At 37.0% G+C, this 22,359-nt stretch overlaps 1 protein-coding gene across 10 annotated transcripts in view; it reads left to right on the top strand.

The window, feature by feature from the left end:
- Positions 1-5,272: 5,272 nt before the first annotated feature.
- LOC122084245 (gamma-tubulin complex component 2) overlaps positions 5,273-22,359 on the top strand; it is a 23,195-nt gene continuing 6,108 nt past the window's right edge. Inside the window, exons 1-17 of one of the 10 annotated variants that reach the window (XM_042652336.1) lie at positions 5,273-5,657; positions 5,807-5,903; positions 6,019-6,077; positions 6,181-6,229; positions 8,084-8,172; positions 10,019-10,150; positions 13,501-13,584; positions 13,662-13,760; positions 14,038-14,129; positions 19,210-19,282; positions 19,365-19,517; positions 19,640-19,759; positions 19,894-19,947; positions 21,166-21,249; positions 21,361-21,435; positions 21,525-21,656; positions 22,177-22,302. In XM_042652336.1, coding sequence (XP_042508270.1) covers positions 5,861-5,903; positions 6,019-6,077; positions 6,181-6,229; positions 8,084-8,172; positions 10,019-10,150; positions 13,501-13,584; positions 13,662-13,760; positions 14,038-14,129; positions 19,210-19,282; positions 19,365-19,517; positions 19,640-19,759; positions 19,894-19,947; positions 21,166-21,249; positions 21,361-21,435; positions 21,525-21,656; positions 22,177-22,302 — 1,464 coding nt within the window. In that variant the 5' untranslated portion in view covers positions 5,273-5,657; positions 5,807-5,860. The other 9 variants (XM_042652330.1, XM_042652339.1, XM_042652335.1 and 6 more) reach the window with 9 other exon arrangements.

Genomic DNA, 22,359 nt, shown 5'->3' with positions numbered 1-22,359 from the left:
AAAAAAAAACTCATAAGGTCATTCCTTAAGGCTATGTTTGGTAATCAAGACAATACATGAAATGAAATGAAATGAAAAGAAAAATGAAAATTAATGATAAAAGAAAAAAAAATGTATGTTTAGCTACACTTAGAAGAAAAGAAAATAAAAATTTTTGTATTTTTTTATGTTTTAGTAAAATTTTTTTTTTAAGTAAAAGAAAACTTCACCATTTTTAAGGTGAAATTTAGAATTTAAAAAAATCTTCTCTTGATTCAGGACATGTCAAGTCCAAAGATAATTTCTTAAAACAAGAAAAAAATACAAAACTTTTTATTTTTTTTCTTTTATTTTTTTCTCTTGATTACCAGACAGGCATTAGATAGGCCCATAAGGGATCTTAACCAACTACGTAATTCAATTGTCGATGAGAAAATCATGAAAGACAACCCAATCCTAGTTGTTTAGAGCTACTTTTTGGATATCTTTATAGGGCAAGGGATGGACACATTTGGGATGTAACCTCTTATGCCAAATCAATGGAGGCACAAGAGTGGGGTTTGTATATAAAGGGTTCACATGTAAGATAAGAGAGAGTGTTGGGAAGGACAGCAGTGCTTTAAGAATCATAATCATCCTTAGAAGGCTGACCGGATCTGTACTGGATTTCTGGTAGCTATTTGAACGATCTCAACCGAGATGGATCTAGATCCCGATTCCATTCTTTTAACTTTTGAGAGGAGAAATAGAAAGATTTGTTTTTTTTTGGTAAATAAAGAGTGTGTGTGTGTGTGAAAGAAGACATGATACCGGTTAGGTGGAGATCATTTTGATACTTTTAAATTTGAAATTTAGTAAGTAAATTGTGGAGTGTGATGAATGAGTGACGCTCCCCTCCACCTGCTTTCCATTTGGTTCCTCACTTTAAATTCAAACATAATCAAATCAAAAATATATCTCAAAATCAAATGTGACTCCTCTCTCTCTCTCTCTCTCTCTCTCTCTCTCTCTCTCTCTCTATCTCTTCCCATTTAGGGTTCGTTTGATAACATTTCAAAAAACGTGATTCTACATAGAAATGATAGAAACAAAACAAAAAATGTTTGATAAAACTGTTTCGTTTCACTTGTTTTCAAAAATTAAAATTAAAATTTTTATCTATTTATGATTGAAGAAACGACACTGTTTCTAGAAACGACTCATGGTCATTATTTCGTTGGTTACTATCGACTTCATGAAACATGACTTATCAAATATCTTCAATTTCGTTTCTGTTTCTATAAACAGAAATTTATGTTTCTGTCGTTTCTTGAAACAAAAACAACAAAAACGTTATTAAACGAATCCTTAATTCCTTATTTTAAATTCAAACCACAATCAAATCTCAAAAAATAATTCAAAATTAACCGTGACCCCCTTCCCAGTTCTTTCTCTCGCTCTCTCGCTGTCTCTCGCTTCACCCCTGCTGCTGGAGTCAAATGATAATAGACATCTTTTTACCTAAAGAAAGTAAGGTCCAAATTCCGATAAAAAAAAAGAAGAAAAAAGAAGTGATAAAGTTTTCAAAAATAACTGAATGATCAATGGTGGGTCAAAGATGAGAAGTGCTCAATAGGGCTTTGCCTGATGTCTTGACTCTTGAGTGGGGTGGTGGACACTGGACTAGAGAGCTCTTTTTTCGAGCTATTTTCTAGAAAAAGAGAACTCTACAATAACAATAAGAGAAAATGTGTGTAACATGACATTGTGGGATTTTTTTTTTTTATTTTCTAATAATAATACGAAAAAATGAACGCTCTTTGGTTGTGCAATTCTTGACTTAGACACAGAAGGTGACAAAACGATGTTCCCATCCCTGTGAAACAAAAAAATAACCCCCTATTTATGTCCATGTGCACCCTGTCATTAGCACCAGCACTGGGCAAGGGTTGTGCGACTAGGGAGCATTTTTTTTTTTTACCCTCATTATAAAAGACATGGTTCCCTGCTATGCCAATGTGAAGGGGAATTTGAATGTTACCCCGATATCTACTTTTGGAAATATATCATCTATATGGAATCCACATTAATCATAAGTGAAACATAATTAAAAATAATAATAATAACAATATGTGAGAGAAATAACAATCTAATATCAGGGGAAAGTTTTTTCTCAATAATACAAAGGAAAAATGATATTCTTATTAAAGTTTATGGATATCTTAAATACATCTATTGTCAATTAATCAAAAAATTTATAATAACATTTAGATGAAAAAGCACATATTTTAGTTTTGTCGATCGCTTAAGTTTATGTTACAATCCATATTCCTTATATATCCATTTTTCAGATATCTTGCTTCTTTTCTTCAGTTATCTTCGAGTTATTTTAAATACTAATTCATAAACCCTAAACCTTAAATCTAAGCCCTAATTCATAAACACTAAACCCTAAGTCATAAATCATAAACCCTAAACTCTAAAGCTACAGACTAAACATTAACCCCTAAACCCTAAACCTTAAACTCTAAACCCTAAACCCCAAACCCTAAACCTCAAACCTTAAACCCTAAACCCTAAACCCTAAACTCTAATTCCTAAACTTTAAACCCTAAACCCTAATTCTTAATCTTCAAACTCTAAACCCTAAAAGGACATCCTTCCTCTTCCATCTTTCCATCATTATATTACAAAGTGAGGCTAGACAAATTGTACAACTGTTCAACTTATGGTATTGTCATAGGTCTGTGTTTCTCTAGCTTTGCTTAGTATATCTTGTAATTTTATTATTATTAATACAAATGATCCTTTAGCAAAAAGAAAAAAAAAAAAGGTTAGTTATACTTATTAAAATGTGTCTTAGTGGGTCAGGTATCATAGCTGCCCATTTGGTGCCGTGACTTTGATTGTTGCTTAAGGATTGTTTGGTCTCTTCCAACATATCAACAACAATTATTGTTGGCCTGTTGCGCTAGCTGTTGCCTTTAGTGGTGTGTTACTTTACACTTCGCCCTTCCCCTTTTTGGTTCGTTTGGTGGGTTCTTGTTGTGTACCCATTAGGCACCACCACCACTATTGTAAATTCGGTATTGGTATCAATTCCGGGGAATCAGCCAGTTCATATCGGTATCAGTCATGATATGATGTTTCAAAAATATCGGTGGAATGGTTATTATTAAGAATTGTCTCTCCAAAAAATAAATAGTTTACTAAAAAAAATGGATTAGATAGAACTGAAAAAATTGGTCAAATTTGTCCTTGGTTCAGTTTTATTTTGGATATTTAGAAATTGACCAAAAAAAAAAAAAAACGACCAAATGGTTTGGGGATCCAACCCCCTAGTCTTATATATGAAATAAACGAAGATTGAACTGATAATAAATCAATAAAACCAAAATCGAGCTGAACCCTTTTTCGTTCAATTTAAATATGACTCAGTATATGTAAAAAATCGAAAAATAAATTGAGTGAAATTTATCCCAAATCGACCATTTGACACACTTAGGAAAAATCGAAACTTAAAGGAAAGATAATAAATGGGAGTGAGATGCGTCACCGTAAATGACCCAATTTCTCTTGAAATGGGAACTAAATACTTTTCGAGAGATCTCCTCCTAATCACTTGTATGACTATCGAAATTGTGAGCACCAGCATGTAGGTTTCAGATTCAAGTAATAGTCTCAAGGCCCTTTCGTTATTGTCCTTGAGAATTGACCAGGTCTAGCCCATTCCTCGAAAAAAGTTTTAACGGGATCCCTATCCACCATCTCAACTCTGGAGCAATTGCACCAAAGACTCAAGTTCCTTTCGAATTTCCTTTTTGATAAATGACAACCGCTTCTAATTCCAGCAAACGAATAATCATTTAGTCATTTTCTTTCCTGACAACACATTAAAATAGACTTGCCAACAGTCAAATAATTAGTGAACCTTTGGGAGATATTTAGAATTAGTTTATTCTTACATTTTTTTCTTTTTTCTTATCAATGAATATATCTTTTACTTGAACAGCTTAGATGTCAAGTATTTCTCGAAAAAGTGATTCAATTGATGGGATTTGATATGATATATATGACATCGATGATATTGATGAGATTAATATATACTTAGAGAATTAACCATTAAAAAGGATTAGGTTGCTTGTTAGAACTATTTCTTCTTTCTTAGATATGATGGAACAATAAAACTGATTTTTTATTTTTTATTTTTTAACGTTTCTCTCAGCAGACAACAGGTCAGGCCGAAACCCATTTATGAAAGAATTGATTAATTTAGTGGGACTTTAGATTCATCCACACAACACTTATCTTTGTATTGAGCTGGAATCAAATCCAGTAAAGTTAAATTGAGGCTCTGTTTGCGCCAAGGGAGGTGGAAAATTTGATGGAAGTGTATGGAACTTTTTAAGAAAATGTTTGAATTTTTTTGCAGTCCATACTATATATTTCATTTCATAGGAAAATATTTGTATCCCTCTTTGCAACCAAATGGAGTCTTAAGTGATGAGCCCAGAGTGCCACTCATACAAGACAACTGATAAGTTCCGTCAAAGGTAACGATCAATCTAGCATGGGCCTGGGTAAGAGGGGTTATTGGTTTTTAAAACCTTGGGTTTTTGAGAGGAAGTATATTGGCGGAGACCACCTCGATGGTGAACATGGGAAAAGGCAATAGTCTCCCAAAGAAAGTCAGAATCCTCTCTAATGGTACTTAGGTCTCGAACTTGTTGTCCGCTAAAATCGTGCGACTTCACTCTCCCAAAAACTTGTTCGAACAATCAGGGTCACATCTGCTGCTCCACTCCTTCTCAATTTGTTTGCGGTGAATCTAAATATTCAAATCCAAGACGGTTATATAAATGAAGAAGATGCACCAAGACAAGAACCCACTATTTCGGAGAATGGCATGCTAGAACGTGAAAACGTGACTAAGAAACATGTATTTAGGGGATTGCATCGGTACAGGATCAATGGGTATCGATAGATTTGGTATTTATATTTTCTTTTAAAAGGTTATAATTTTTTATTATTTTATTCCTAAAATGATATGGATAATCGATTCAGATCGATCAAGGATCAAGGATCAATCTCAGCCGATACTCATCCGATGTAGACGATATGAGGTCGATACTTGAAACCATTCTAAGAACCAAGAAGGGCAAAGCCCGATTGCATGCTTGAAGGTCCTCTGGCGGACACTGGTGGAGGCCACCTCTGTCATCGACACGTGTCTTTTGCCACGTGAACGGTCAGATGAACGTTTCTACTGGGAGACGGGTAAGGTCCATTCGGATCCATAGTTCTCGCAAATCCGATCAAAATGCTAACGACAGTTCTAGATCGAGAGAAACCCTTGATTTTCAAAATCCTTTTCCCCCTTTTCTTCTTCTCCCTCCCTCTCTTCAAATCGTGAAGACATAGTAGAGAGAATTCCTTCTCCTTCCTCTGCGGGGATTCGTACATTGAGGACTGATCGATCGAAGTCCCCTTTCTTCTTCCTCTCCACGCAAACATCGGACCTGGGAGTGCAGAGATCGTGAATGGAGATCGATTGTGCCCCTTGTTTCTTGCTCTCTCCCCGATAGTACAGAATCTCCCATTTCCGCCATTTGTGAGTGCACAGAGTCACCCAGCCTCCGCCATCTCTGCAACAGCCCTTCTTCGTCAGATCTGCAACACCACTTCTTCTCTGCAACAGACCTGTAAGAGATACTTAGAAGCTAATGCTATATCTATGTTTGGTATTTAGCTAATGCTATATTTATATATGAGTTCTGATGTTTGCTTGATAAATCCTTTTCTTCCCGTGTTTCTTTTTGGTTAGCTAATGCTATGTTTTTGTTGAGTTCTGATGTTTATCTAGGGTTTACATGGAAACACCTTCTTGCCCTGTGACTCCTCGATGGAACGTGGAACGGCCATTTCTGACTGGTCGTTTCCATCTGGTATGATCCTTTCTTCTATTCTGTTCCTAGATTTCTTTTCTCTGAATTCTCGTTCTTCCCTTCAATTCATCAAAATAAAAGGAAAAATGTTCTGATTAGTTTGGCTATGTTTCAGGAATCAAAAGCTACGTATCAACAAGCTGGATCAAAAGGGTTTTCTACGGATACTTTTATGTAACGAATTTGTTTCTTGTGTCAATTGTCCTTATTGTAGTTTAAATTATAATTGACTTTTGATTCTAATCTCTGTTTTTGTTTTTGTTTTGACTTATTTAAGCAGTCCGGGTACGGAAAAGCCTATTGGGTGCTACCCTGCCTCTGTTCAGGTGTGGGTTTTGGCTTGAAGGCAATAATCTTTTTTCTTTTTTAGTTCTGTTCTGATGTTGTTTTGGATTTTGGATTATAGTTAATGTGGTTATAATGCTTTGAACAAAATTGAATTTCTATGAAAAGATGCACTTGTTGTGATTAATGGTTGATTTTGGTGGTACTTAAGCAGTAAAATGTGTAACACTGGGAAAAAGGAAAAAATGATTATTGGAACTGCACAATAACAATATAAGTACAGTATCAAAAAATTGACATCAGATGCAGATATTATTTATTGTGACAAGTTACATATAAAAAATCTCGTTGATGAAGTTCCATCATCAATCGGGGATATTGTTCGTGACATCCTTTTAAATTCTTAAACTTTGTTTTGATGTACTTGCTAGAAAACACTAGTTGTATTAAATACTGGAGCAAGGATATATGAAAAAGAGATAAAGCATTCGTCAATAATAGTCAAATATTATGTACAATGCGAGGGAAACAAAAGATGAAAAGAAAAGGTAAATGTCTACACAACATGCATATCGTCTCGAAAGAAGTTCGATTTATCCCTAAAGCTCATATGGTTTGCTTCCATAGCTCCTACATAGAGTAGATGAATGCATCAAGTATGATCCAATAGAATTACAAAATTTAGAAGTGGTGTGGGACAGGTTATTGAAGATGCTCCTATTATGTTTCTCCTGCTGACTCAAATAGAAAGCAGGAGGCAACACTTTTTCTGAAAGATCCCTATAACAGTCCATCAATTGCACCAACATGTTTATCGAATAAGGATTAAAAAAATGCAGTTGCCCCTACCTAATTACTTTAGGTAAGGGAATAGTAATACAATCTTGACTAGAAGACTGAATGATGTCTCATGTTCTTTTTGTTTTTGTTTAGAGTTGAATACAACAATATATAGCTTGCTTATTTTCTACTTTCTGTTTAGGGTGGAGGAGGTAGCTCTTTGTTTCTTTCTCAGCTGTAACTACATTTTTATTGAGAAATGAAATTTAATTTTTGTTATTGTTGACTAGGGAAAAAACTTTAACCACTATGTGAATCCTTTTTGTTTAAGACTAGGAAATTTACTTCATTTTGTATGTTAAGATAAGGTAAAATGTTAGAACAAACCGAAGAAAACAAAGAAAAAGAACAGATTCACACAAGATGACACAAAGATTTAACGAGGTTCACACACTAATGTGATGTGCTACGTCCTCGGGTGAAGAAAAAGATGATTAACTATGTTGGAAGAAATTTTACAATGGAGATCTCTCAAGAATACCCAAACTCACAGCAAGAACACTCGCCCAGAAAACCTAACTCGAAAATCCCCAAATCTCTTGTGTCTCTCTTACTTGAACAACACGACAATATAACATATAAATACTCTTCCAAGTCGGGTCAGTCCAGCGGGTCGCATCTAGTTGGGTTGTACCATATTGCAGGGGCTTCATCTCCGCACCCCATACGAGATCAGTGATGGGCTCTGGCTTGGGCCTCTACTACCATAACAGACCTCAGGGAAAAGATATCCCATTCTGGTCGGCACCAAAAATTGTTGGAGCAGGGCAATCTTCAAAATGAGTGAAGAATTCGAGACACATAATGGTAAACATGAACTCACATTTATCCTCTAAACGATGGAGTATCATTTCACAATTTTTCTTTTTTAGTCTGATTGAGATAGTTGTTTCCTGTTTTGTAACTAGGTTGCAAACTAATTGTAGTTTTGCGAAATTTAAGCTGGTGGCAAACTCGTTTGTTTTTCTTCTTTTTTTATTTTATTTATTTATTTATTTTTTTTAAGCAGGAGCTTTTACTTATGGATGATCTCCTCTCTGCCTTGGTTGGAATTGAGGGGCGATACACTTCAATAAAGAGGGTCCGTGGCAAGGATGACCGTGTAAGCTTCCAAGTTGATCCGTCTATGGACTTAGCGCTTCAGGTGAGTGCTTTACCAGTAATGCTGTTATTAGTTCGGATGAATGCTATTTTAATGGAATATTTTGAATTAATCCTGAACACTTGGAAACTAGATATGCCCATCATGTTTGAGTTAAAAGTGGAAAACCTCTTAAGTTAGAGCTTGCAAAGTTATCAAAATCTCTTTCAAACTTAATGTGCCACACTACCAGATACTTGAAAACTCAAACTAATGCTCAGAACTTGGAAAGAAATTGCGTTTGTATTCTTTTCCTTGTTGGCTGAGCTTTGAGGTTGGGTATCCAGAGCTTAAGATGGAAAAGGAACAGATTTTCTTCTTTGATTTGTTTGAAGTAGGCTTGACTTGGTCTGAGAATTTAAATAGACTGTTCTTTCTCTGGCTTAAGATTCCTTTTGGTGATTGAGGAAGTGTTCTATGAAATCATCTGCATTATGCTGCTGTTTGGTTTATGTGGAATTGTAAAGAAAAGAAAAGAATTTAGAGTGTTTGAAGACTATCCTAGATGTTATCTTGGAATTTTTGCTTACATTCGTGGGTACCTTGCAGATTGGACTTTGCTTGCAAGATAATTTCAGAGGGTAGATATTCAACTGAACTCAACTCAAATAAGCCTAATCCCAATTCCCAACTAAATCTAAATGTGGTCAGCTACATGGTAAAGGGTATGGCTAAGGTTTTAACGCTGCTAGCTGCTGACCTAATGGCTAATACACCAATTTTCCTCCTTTATCTGGGCTTAGCAGAAAATTTTTTGTGGAGTTAATTTCAGGGGATTCATAGAATATGTTTATCCAACTGCTTTTGCATGGTTTACTGGATGATCTTTTTAAGAGGAAAATCTGGTCTTGTTCTTTTGGGTTGCTGAAGGTGAGATTAAATATATACATCTTTTACTTGATTGCTGTTGTCCTTACATAACAACTCAAGCTTTTAAGATATGCAGTTGTAACAGGGTATTATAACCAAGAGATCGGGTGTTCAATCCATAGGAGGTGTGATGCTACTGTATTTGTGTTGTGTTGTTGTGCCTCGCCTTGTGCCACGTGTTGGCGACACCTCATGATGGTGTCACGTGTAAACCCTATGTGTGTATGCATGTGGGCCTACACGTCGGGGGGGGTGATATGTTGTGTTGTGTCAATGTACATTGTTGTGGTCCTTACCCAATTGCTCGTGCTTTTGGGACAAGTAGTTGTAACAATATGTTTCTATCAAACCTTGAACCAGTATTTTTACAGGAATGAATTCTGAAAATTCTCACTTATTCCTCTATGCATATTACACTAGAAGGCACCCTCATGTGACCATGTGAGATGGTATGGTGCTTGTTAAAAATTGGTTTGGCTTCATATTAATCTCATGCCAATTCAAGTTGGTGTATGGGTGCTACATTGTTTTCAAAGCGACTCCAAAGTGACATTAAACTTCCTCTCTCCCATGAGGGGTCCCTCCAATCAAGCAATGATTGGAGGGAGACTTTTTAATTTGGAACAATTCCAGTTTCTGTGAAGTTGTTTTAGCTAAGCCAATTCCAGTTCCTAGTTATGAAACATCTGCTACATCACATACCTCAAGGGATCAGCCAACACAATTGGAATTGTTCCTAGTTATGAACCATCTGCTCATTGTGTTGGCCGATCCTGCCATTTGAGTGGCTACTCTAATTTGTATAGTAGATTAGTTTGGTCCAATCTGATACCGATTCATTGGCCAATGTGGATTCTTATCATTATGGGGTGATTCTTGAAAACTTGGATTCTTGGGATGTGGTAATTGGGCTTGAGTTAAGTCCTAAGCCCTAAGCCCTCAAATCTTGTATGGAACTGATAGTGACTTCTTATTGCAGGAATTGGCAAAGCGGATATTCCCCTTGTGTGAGAACTTTTTGTTAATCAACCAGTTTGTTGAATCAAAATCACAATTCAAAAATGGCCTTGTCAATCATGCCTTTGCTGCTGCGCTAAGGGCACTCCTTTTGGTACATATCTCTGTCTTATGTAGTTATATTTCATTTAATTAGATAATATTCCATTTCATTGATGGCTTGATTCATGTTTTGTTTCTTTTATGAAAACCGGAAAGGGAATATTGCTGCTGCTTCTCATCTAATAATACATTATATAAAAAGGGTGTACCTAGTGCACAAGATTCCTGCCATTGCAGTGTCTAGGGGTGTCAAAATGTACAGAGCCTTACCCCCTCTTCGCGGAGAGGCTGTTTCCCGACTCAAACCCACGACCACTAGGTCACAATGGAGCAACCTAGTAAGAGGATCTTAGAGGGTGGGCCTTAGTGCAATGATAAGGTTGCTCAATTGTGACCAAGCAGTCATGGGTTCGAGTCAGAAACAGCCTCTTCGCGAAGCGGGGGTAAGGCTGCGAACATTATGACCCCGCCCCCCCCCCCCCACACACACACACAAACAGAGAGGACAGGCAGGCATTTTGTCCAAGAAAACATAAAAGCGAAACCCTATCCCTGATTACAAATAGTAGATATTTCCCCTTCCTTTTTTTTTTTTATCGTGAAAGGATCAAAACTATAGGAAAACTGTGAGATAAATTCAAATGGTGGTCAAAGAAATATAAAGTACCTGATCTTAGAAGGATAGTTCAATAAATGTGCCATTCAACCAATCAGTCATTTTACCACAAGAGGGCCTGAACGTGCTGCTTTATACTCTAAAAAATTATATCCTTATTTATTTGTTCTTTCGAATGACAATGAGAATACAAGAGGCCCTCAACGTGCTGCTTTATATTCTAAGAACTTATATCCTTATTTGTTGTTTCGATTGATAATGAGAAGAGTCAAATCAATATTCACTAATACTGCACAGTAGTAAAAACTGCCCCTAAATGCATAATGTCCAAAAGAAAGGAATTATAGCCTATATTTGTTTTCTTGCATTTAATAGAACCTCTGTCATTTTGTTAAAAAGAATACAGTTCTTTCTGTTGGATTTGTATCTATTTCAAAAGGTCTGGGAACTAGTACCAAACATCATTTGGTTGTAACTGGATGTGGTGGAGGTGGTAGTGGCGGTGGCGACAGTATATATTTTTTGTTTCAAAAAAGCACCTTCAATCTGTTTCTCAAAATTGTTCCAAATGTATTTTTTTTAATTTTTTTTTTACCTGGTTCATTCCATAAAAACATACCAGATGTCACGTGCATGTTCTGTTTCAAATGTATTCCCCAAAAAAAAAAAAAACACCAGAAGTTGTTTTATTTTTTATTTTTTGAATGTTGCGATATAGACCCTTAGTAACTAAGAAGGACAGAAATAGCAAGTTATTTGGATTTTCGTAACTGTAACAGCACTTGGAATTAGTCAGAGAACTGCGAACAAAACAAACTTGGATCCAATGGACTGAACTGAAGGCTATATCAGCAGTAAAACCTGATCTGAAACTGAGAAGAAAATTTATAATGCTTAGAGATTGGAACAGCAACTCAACGAATAAAACAGAAACTGGAGACTTTTATGTGCAGAAAAAATTCCTGTAGTTATGATTTTTAGGAAGAAAGAAGAATGGTAAAGAAAGGATATGACCTTGAAATCATTATGAAAGGCCTCAATTGGATTCACCACCAATCAACCTGCCGAATCACCACAGAATAATTGGGCTGAACCTATCTTCATTCACTCTTAGATTCGTTCTATGCTTATATGACCCTTACATGTTTATATATTGTTCTGTAAACTACAGAAAAAAAGAGAAAGCAGAAAGTACTAGAAATCAGAAACTGACACCTAGTCCTGTATAGGACTCAAACCCCTCATATTTGAGCTTATAGAATCGGACCATTACAATAAACTGACTAGGGACTCATAATTAAGTTTAACCATAGGTTCAGTTGGACCCAAGAAAACTGAACCAAGCCCAAACAACAAGCTCTTATTTTTTTGTTCTTGCTGGAATTCTGCACCACTTACAAAATGGATGACAGAAAATGGTTCGAAAACTTGGCAATATCTCGCCGAAATCTCGGATATTTTGGTTTTTTTCTCCTCCCCGAAATGAAATTGCATAGGAAACATAAAAAGACACAATTTTGGTTTTTTCGGCCCAATAAACGTACTACTTAGTCAAAATTTCGGTCATCTCGGTCATTTTCATTTCGCTATTTTCGGTCATTAGCCCTTCCTCCCAAATGGCCAGCAAAACACATGGAAAAGGTAAACTGTTTTGGCCAAATTTCTGTATAAACGAAACGAGTTCTTGAACCTTTAAATTGACAGATGAGAGGGGTGAACCTTGACATTATGCTCACTTAATAAGGCCTATTTGTCAGCTAGCTACTCAAATCAGTATACAATTCTCTTGGAATCCTAGAAGTTTTAATGAGATTGCAGATGAGTTAGCTAAGCAAGGGGTTGTTATACCTTTGTGGGGAACCAATTCCGCTACGATTGGTCTATGAGAGTTTTACTTTGTATTGGTTGGGGTTTCTTCGGCTGATTTCTGGTCAGGGTTATCTTCATGTGTATTGGGTTGGTACTCTTATACAGGCTGGTTATGTTGTTATTGTTGTATATCTATGTAGTATCACCATGTATTTCTATGATCCCATCTTTCAATAAATTCTTGATATTTATCCAGGAAAAACAAATATATTGGTAAAAATAAAATAGCAAACCCAAACAGCAAAAAGAAGAGAAAGACTTGCCTCTGGAATCAGCCAGCTTCCAGTGCCCACTACAACCCCTTGTCAAAAGAGAATGCTTACACATCACAAATAAAGCTCAAACCCCTTTGGTGCAGATCACAATCTCTAAACCTTCTAAAGTTCAAAGGGATATTGAGCTGACATATTTCTAAGTTTAACCACATGTTCAACTGCTTACATCTGATAATTATTGAAAGGACTATTTTCCTAGCTTTGTCCCAACACATCTATTGTTTGTCAGGATCAAGAGCATTTGCTACTAATACCACCATGAATAGAAAAATTGCTAGAATCTCTAATGGACAGATTGCTCATTTTTCTCATTTGACCTGGTTTCAAGTGCAAGCACATTTGCCTCCACAGGGTAATGCAAGCTCCAAGCTTTTTGTTGTGGATCATGCTCCTGAAACCTTCTAAAAGATTCAAAATTATTTTTGCAAATTTACGACCTCGAAAAAAATTGAACAGCCAATATATTTCTAACTTCCATCACTTGTTCAATTGCATTCATCTGATAAGAATTTGAAGGATCTACGTTGTCAACCTTGTTCATACATCTGATACTATACTATTGGTGGTTTGATATTCCAACTGCATTGATATGTCGTCAGCCTTTGTATGTGTCCAAAACTCATGGAAAATTTTCTTTATCAGGATTTTCAGGCTATGATGGCACAGCTTGAACACCAATTCCGGCTTGGAAGACTCTCTATACAAGGATTCTGGTTTTTCTGTCAGGTTCAAGTGTGCCTTAAATCTATCTTCTGCAAATATTTCCTGGGTATCTTATATCTGATTTATGTGATGCTTTCCAGCCAATGATGGGTTCAATGCAAGCTTTGTGCATCGTGATACAGAAGGCTTCAGCTAGTAATTTCATGGGTTCTGTGGTTCTTAACCTCTTGCAAAACCAGGTACTACTTTTTTTCTCAATAACTTCAAGTTATTTCAATTAAGCTCCTGTAAAGCTCTCTTGTGATGTTGAATATCCTTATATTCATAGTTGTCACGGAATCTAGGCGACCCTAGGCTTTGGAGGGGGCCTAGATGCAAGGCAAAACCAACAAGGCGACCAAGGCGCTTGGATGCCTAGGCCTCACCCTGACAACTGTGCTTATAATATCTCCCATCACTGAAGTATCTATTTTATTTCATTTCCTCAGTTAGAATTGTGACTCTTGCTAATTTCAGGCCAAGGCAATGGCTGGTGATCATTCGGTGAGGTCTTTGCTTGAGAAGATGACACAGTGTGCGAGTTCTGCATATCTTGGCATATTGGAAAGGTATTCGTTGTTTTGCATCTTTTTTCCAATTCCACTCTTGCACTTTTATGTCAAATTGTCTTCTAAAGGTTGTTTCTGGTCAAAATTCTGAACTCCAATTTTAAAATTAATCTTCAAATCGAAATTGTAATTCGACATACCAAGAAGTCTGATCTGCTTTGTTTGGCCTGAGGAAAGGATCTAAATAATGTATATTTATATTTTCACAGTGCACTTGCAGTGGGTTGACTATCATTTGAGAGGCACAAAGACCACTATTCAAAGGAACCATCCTATTCCAGAGATCTATTCTATTTTATAATTGTAATAACTCCAACGGCAAAGGAAATATCAGGACGAATAACAGTCAGATAAATAAGCTTTCCAATTAGCTTTTTGTACTGATATTTATCCACAAAATCTTTGTCATCCCATGTCCCAAGTTTCAGATTACGATCTGTAAGATTCTCAATGGGCTTACAACCCAACATGTCAGTCTCAGACAGAAGATCAAGAACATACATCTTCTAAGACACATACATCCTCTAAGACAAACTTACACCCTTCCTATAACGAACAACTTCAATTCCCAAGAAGTACTTGAGTATCCTTAAATCATTTGAAAATGACGATATAGATATGCCTTGACATCTTCAATTCTAGAAGAATCATTACCACAAATGATAATATCATCAACATACACAAGAAGGACGACGACTGTAGCCCCATGATGATTAGCAAATATAGAGTGATCAAAGAAGCATCGACTGAACCCATAACCATGAATGATTTTACTTAACTTATCAAACTTGGCACGAGGAGATTGTTTCAGCCCCTAAATGGCCTTGTGAAGACGACATGCTTTAGACGCATTCTCCCCCTAAGCAACATACCTAGGAGGTTGCTCCATATATACTATTTTTCAAGATCACCAATAAAGAAAAGTATTTTCATGGAAAAGAGAATAAGCAAAAGACCTGAATAGAGGAGAGATGAAACCGAGGTTGGGGTGAGCTAGAACATGATGGAGTGAATGCTCTATCGTGGGTGTGAGCGGAACTGCTGTACAATAGAACCAAATCACTTCCTATTGTCCCAGCTAGTACTTTATATTATTAGAACTAAAACTGAACTCTGAATCCTAATCATTACTGGAAACTAAAGATAAAGACTATTATAGGAAACTAAGAGATAAACATGGACCTCCAACTTAGCAAACGATAGAAACTGTTAGTTATGAGACGCAACCCACGGTATGGAGGTCCGTGGACCCCCAAGGGCCTCCAACCGAGACATGTACTCTTAATAGTGGACAAGCTATTTCCTTTATATAAATGAATAACCAACTCTTAGCAGGAAACCTACTAGGATATTAAGTCTACTTACAATAGAAAGAAATAATTACCTAAGTCTAATTACAATAGGAAATAATTAAAGAGACATAATAAGTTAGTAAGAACTTGATGACTAAACTTTATCCCACAGTGCACTATTCCATGGAGCACCCTTGGAACCTATCCCACGATACGGTAACAATTATTTTGTCAGTCTTTTGATTTAACTATTGTATTGAGACTGGCTGACCTTTAGCATTGGAGATCTCCTTGGTTGAATGTAATTAGAAATAACTAAAAAGACTAATGGAGGGCCTTAGGGAAGAAAGGGAAGATCAGAGTAGCAGGGGGGAAAGGGAAAGCACACATTCTCACAAAGCACAAATTCAACCAATTCTCATTCAATAATCAATTCACCTTAAGTTGTCCATCAGTTACAGCCTATATATGGGGAAAATAGAGACATGGAATTGGAAACTCATTTGAAATAGTGTCCAACCTAAACTAGGAAACAAGCATAAAAGGAAACTAATGCAAGGAAAGAAGTCCTAACTCCTACGTTCAAGTCTGAAAAGTAAAAGCATGGAATAAAATACTATTAGGAAACTACTAATTATTTTTAATCCTTGTTGGACCAAAACCCTGGGCTGAACCGGTTCTTCCTGGCTCTTGGCTTCTAAAGCCGATCATACTGGTCCAACCAAGTAAGTGTAGCCGTATCTGCATCAACTCTCCTCCCCTGAAAAGAACTCGACTTCGTCGAGTTTGGATGAAGTCTAAGAATGCCATTAGAGTCGAGGCGCTTGAGGAGAAAAATACTTGCTGTCCTCTTGAGTTTGACGGGGGAAGATCTTTTGCTGGAAGAAACTTCATCTCAAGTCCACCATGTTGAAAGGAGTATGTATTCTCATATCCACAGTGCTTGGCTTTCTTGTCGAACAACAATGGGTGTCTCAGAAGATTGTGACAGACTTTCAGAGGGAGAACATCACACTAAACCTGATCAATCAGTCCACCAATAGAATAAGTGAGCAAGCACTTTTCATTAATTTTCAGATTATTGTTGTTCATCCACCCAAACTTGTAGGGGTTTGGATGAGGCTCCGTTTTCAGACCCAGCTTACGAACATCTTCAGCAACGACGTTGCAACTATCGGGGTCAATCACCATATTACACGAGCTATCATTGCATCGTACCCTGGTCTGGAAAATACTATTATGGCGGCAATCGTCTTCGGGAATTTTCTACGTAGTCAAAAGAGGACGGATCAGATAGAACGGTTGATGCTCACCATCACTGTCACCATCATTAATCTCGCTAGTTTCAAGATCACACTCAGCCTCCAGATTTACTGTTCCTGTTTTTGGTTGCTCTTCTGGTACATAGGGTATAAAATTGTCTTTGTTGATGTATGCTAACAACCGATTATGACATTGATTAGCTTGATGCTCGTACCACTTGCATGTGAAACATTGAATAGCCTCTTTTGGAAATATTGAATTCTTGTTATAACCATGCCGAGGTGGGGAGTAAGGTCTGTCTGAACCACGACAAGGAGGGAAATATGGATGATTAGGCCTTGAAGATGACATCTCTGAATCACGTCGAGGTGGAAAATAAGGCCGGCTAGGTTGTGAAGATGCCATAGATGAAGCACTAGCCTGTGGTCTACTGATTGATTTTTCCTGAGGAGATGATTGTGGCTGAATAGAACTAGTACCACTAGGAAATGTATCTGTAAATGGCCTCTGATTGTATGGGCGTTTCAGACTTTCTTCAACTTGATATGCTACTTGTACGACATCTTCCATTGTAGGCAGTCGACTAGATGCAAGAGCAACACTAAGTTGAGGGTGCAAACCATTGCGGAATTGTGCCACCAATACTTCCTCATCCCACTCAAATCAGAACGAGTGGCCAAATAATAAAATCTAGCAACATATTTTTCATTAGTCAAATTCTCCTATTTTAATTGCGCAAACTTGAGATGCATGCATTGCTTGAAATCAGGAGGCAAGAATCTCCGGTTCATGACTTTATGCATTTTAGCCCAAGTAGTGACTAAACCGATGCCTTGAGTTTGGTTTTGTTGTTGTTGCTTGACCCACCAGACTTGGGCCGTGCCTTTCAATTTAGCCTCTACAAATAAATCTTTCGGGCCTCAGTTAACCCGTATCATCTGAAGAACATCTCTAAGTTGTGAATCTAGTCAATGTATAGTTTTGGATTGTTATCTCCATAAAAATCAAGGATATCCAATTTTGCTGCTCTTTCCGTTCCATCATCATATCTACTAGTTTAATATGGTGGTGGAGGTGGTGGTGGCGGTGGTGGTAGTGGTAGTGACGGATCCTGTGGAGTGGTGTTGGAAGAACCCCTAGATTGAATGAGACTATTTCCTGTCTACAGCCACCAATCGATCAATAAAAACTTGCATAGATTCCATCGTTGTCTTAAGAGAAGTGACAACGGTAGTGAGGGCATCAATTTTCGCTTCAGTTTCTCCCTTATAGGAATTCAGCTGTTGAATAACTTCGCTATTGGCTCCTATGGTGGAGATAAGCAAGATGACACTCAAATATGATGACAAATAGTAAATAAAGGAGGTTTAAAGAACAATGGCAGAAAACAGAGAATGGGAAGGGAAGAAGAGATGGAGGGGATGGAATGGAGATCATTCGGCTCTGATACCAAGTTAATGGAGGGCCTTAGGGAAGAAAGGGAAAATCAGAGTAGTAGGGGGGAAAGGGGAAGCACACATTCTCACAAAGCACAAATTCAACAAATTCTCATTCAATAATCTATTCACCTTAAGTTGTCCATCAGTTACAGCCTATATATGGGGAAAATAGAGACATGAAATTAGAAACTCAACTGAAATAGTGTCCAACCAAGTAAGTGCAGCCGTCTCTGCATCAAAGACATAACTAGCTAATAAGAACTTGATTGCTAAACTTTATCCGACACTACACTGTTCCATGGAGCACCCATGGAACCTATCCCATGATACAATAACAATTATTTTGTCAATCTTTTGATTTATTTATTGTATTGAGACTGGCTGACCTTTAGAACTGGAGATCTCCTTGGTTGAATAATTTGCGAGCTTGACTGGGGCCTCTTTTAGGTTCGCACTTCTTTTCTGAACCCATCCGAATGCAGTTTTTTTTTTTTGGGAGGGGGGGGGGGGGGGGGAGAGGGGGATTCATTGGTAACTAATAGATTTATTTAGAAAAATACAGGGAAATAATATGGTACAACAACAGAAGGCTGATCCCCACCCTAATAAAAATCTTAACAATAGTGAAAATAAGTTTATAAGCCCCACCCCACCCAAAAAAAAGGGGTGTGGGCTGTGTCTTCACTCTTGTATGCCTCCTTTTTTTCTGGATTCAGAATGACTGGTTTCAACCTGGTCTACATCAATCATCAGCTTTGGTTGTTGTTTTTGTTTTGTTTCATTTTTTCCTTTATATGTTAGAATGGGATTGATATATTAATAATAGAGAAGGAATGAGAGATACAAACAAAAAACAGAAAAAGCAGCTGCTATAAAAGAAGTGCCGAAGGCTACAAAACAAAGAGCAAACAATTATGGATCTTTTTATCCATGTTCAGTGTCATGCTTTTGATTTGGTTTGAATTTCACAGCTAGACCCATTCCTACCCCACATTTGTATGCCCTTGACTATTGTATGTTGTGCTTTGATCTTGTTTTATATACTTAATGATGCCATCAGTTGAACTGTATGGGATCAACCTCTAGGTGGGTCTATGAGGGGGTGATCGATGATCCATATGGTGAGTTCTTCATTGTGGAGAACAAATCACTCCAAAAGGTAACAATAATATCCTTATTGTTGAGTATGATGTCAAGACACATGAGCTTAATTTGCTTATATTGGTTTACGTTTTTGATAGGAGAGTCTCACTCAGGATTATGATGCTAAGTATTGGCAACAGCGTTATAGTCTCAAGGATGATATTCCTAGCTTCCTCAGCAATGCAGCGGGGACAATTTTGACCACAGGGAAATATTTAAATGTCATGAGAGAATGTGGACACAATGTTCAGGTTCTATTATGACCGTCTTTTCTGCTCTATTGTTCCAAATTTTCGTTGGAACCTTTAATAGCCTCAAACAATCTTCACCATGGTGTGCCTATACATAGTGCTGATGAGGTTATTGTCCTTAGGTTCCTGTATCAGAGAATTCAAAATTAATGAGCTTTGGATCAAACCATCATTATCTAGAGTGTATAAAAGCTGCTTACAATTTTGCCAGCGGCGAGCTCTTGAACCTCATAAAGGAAAAGGTGTAATGCTGTTTCTGTTTTTCATTTTTCAGCACATTCATTGCAATTCTTTTTTTTCTCTCGTATACTTTCCATTCAAAGGCTTTATGTGACAAATTCTTCTGATGATGAAATTTATCCTCATGTCATTACAGTATGATCTCATGGGAAAGCTTCGTTCTATGAAGCACTATTTTCTTCTCGATCAGGTGTGATAATCTATTAATAAATATACTTGAATTTTATTTGGATCCTAGCTTTATCCTGGATGTTAAATTGTTCAGATGATTGCTTTTTATGTTTCACAAATGGCTTCTCTTGTTTTCTTTTGTAAATGGATAAAGAAAAAGATGATCCATTTGGCGATTTCATTTCCATATTTCTATGAAGTTTAAACTTGATATCTTAGTTAATAAGATTTCTTTACCCTGCTTGTTTCGGGATGGTACTGTTTAGAGAAGAATATATAGATATTGTAGTATATCCAATGCATATGCTCTACAAAATGTACATAGCAACAAAAGAAAGAACCCATCTCTCTTCAGATCAAGGCTGGATTAATTTCAGCCATTGATTGGTATCTCCCTGCCTGCACCATTCATTTGACAGAGATGCATTTTTAATTTCCCATCAAACATTGAGATTATCAGAAGTTGATACTTATGTGCTACCGTAGATCATCTTTAACATGAAAAAAAATTAGAGTTCTCCGACATCTTTCTACAGCATTGGTAGGTTATACATTTTTTTATTAATAATTATTCGTTATTAAGGTTGCATGCTATTATTCTGAGGGATTTTGTGAATGGCTTATTTTTCTCTTTCTCTCTCTCTCTTTGTTTTTCTCCCTTTTCATTCAATTGAAAGCATAAGCTTATACATTATTAATCAAGGAAAGCTTATGAGATGCATACGGCCAGGATAATAAAACAAAAGCGAACAAGAAAGGGAAAATAAATGAAGGGCAGAGGGGAAATAAGCGATACAAACAAAGATTCCCATGAAATACCAACTCCACAACACTTTAATCTCCTCAAGCATAACTCCTGCAAATAATCATTTCTTTCATTGTAAACTTGTATAAACGGCAGATATGCTCAAACGCATCCAGAGATGGAAGACAGTCAATGGTTTTCTCATACTTCCCTCAGCATGCATCATCTTGGATCTTTGCAAAACTTGCATGATTGCTTTATTGGGAATGTCATGCGTTGTGCTGTCCTTGTTCATTGTTTTTGTTTGTCTTATTCTCTGTACTGTTATTCTTCTTCTTAAACTTTCCTGATTTGGTTGCATAGAACACTTTATTAGTCTAAGCTGTGTATTATTACCCTGTAAACAACGGTTCACTGTTTTCACTCTTTATCTTTGTGGCTGTGGCTCTCATTGTGTTCCTGTCCTGTGATTATTTGTCTATTGATCCACAGGGTGACTTCTTGGTTCATTTTATGGACATTGCTAGAGATGAACTTGTGAAAAGGCCTGATGAAATTTCGGTGGAGAAGCTTCAGGTTAAAATTTCTCTTATTCTTTATTTGTTTGAAAATTACTGCTATGCCTTGAGGAAACACAAATTATTTTTGAATTCTTTTTTTTTTTCCTGGTGATCTTTGAGAAAGTAGTCGCTTCTAGATCTTGCGCTGAGAACCACAGCTGCTGCAGCAGATCCTCACCATGAGGACTTGACATGTTGTGTGGTGGGTTACTTATCCTTTTTAAAGTTGCATTGTTAGGTGGAGTTGGCTAGGGTTTTTTGTTCGTTTCATGAGTTCCTCTCTTTTTTCAGGAAAGATCTTCTTTGCTTAAAAGACTGGGGACACTTAAAGATCTCGAAATTAGTAGGCCTGTTTCTGATAGTAATGACCTAGAGGAACCAGTAAGCATTACTGGCCTGGAAACGTTTTCTTTGAGTTACAAGGTATGTGGAATGCTTGTTTCTTTGTTAGATTGTTGAGGACAGTAAGCCAATATGCCACAAGTAGCACACGTAGGTAGGGCTGCAACTTGGGTTGGCTTGATTGGGCAATTGATGAATTTTGATAAGCCTGAACCTTGGGCTGGGCCCAATTTAGTTCAAATATGAGCCCGATTATTTCATGGGCTTGGCTGAGTTGTATCCCTATATGTTGGGGTTGGGTTTATAATTCAATGTGCTATTCTGTGAAGCTTTAAACTCTTGTAGATGGTTGAAGAAAAAAATTTCTAGATCATTTTTCCATTTTTGTTCTAAAGTTTTTAAGATAGATCAGATGGTCAGGATTGTTTGATGAGGTGAATCTGCCAGTGCTACCCTTTTTTATCTCCTGGGATGTTTTTCTGTGAGAGGGTCTATCTCTTGCAAAGCTTTCACATGATGCCAAATCTAGACGTCATAAGACTCTTTTCTACACATGATCTAGCAGAAGTCCTCAATTTCATTGATCTACTTTCTGGAGCAGGTTCAATGGCCATTGTCTCTTGTTATTTCAAGAAAGGCCTTAACAAAATATCAGTTAATTTTCCGCTTCCTGTTCCACTGCAAACACGTGGACCGTCAGCTTTGCGGGGCGTGGCAAGTACATCAAGTATGAAGTTATCTTTCGGTTCACCTGCTCGGATGTTTCCTAGGCGCCCCCCCCCCC

The sequence above is a fragment of the Macadamia integrifolia genome, chromosome 7 (genome assembly GCF_013358625.1).
Source record: "Macadamia integrifolia cultivar HAES 741 chromosome 7, SCU_Mint_v3, whole genome shotgun sequence".
Classification (NCBI taxonomy): Eukaryota; Viridiplantae; Streptophyta; class Magnoliopsida; order Proteales; family Proteaceae; genus Macadamia; species Macadamia integrifolia.
The sequence above is the reverse complement of the archived record's forward strand: the minus strand, read 5'-3'. Positions and strand labels throughout refer to the sequence as shown.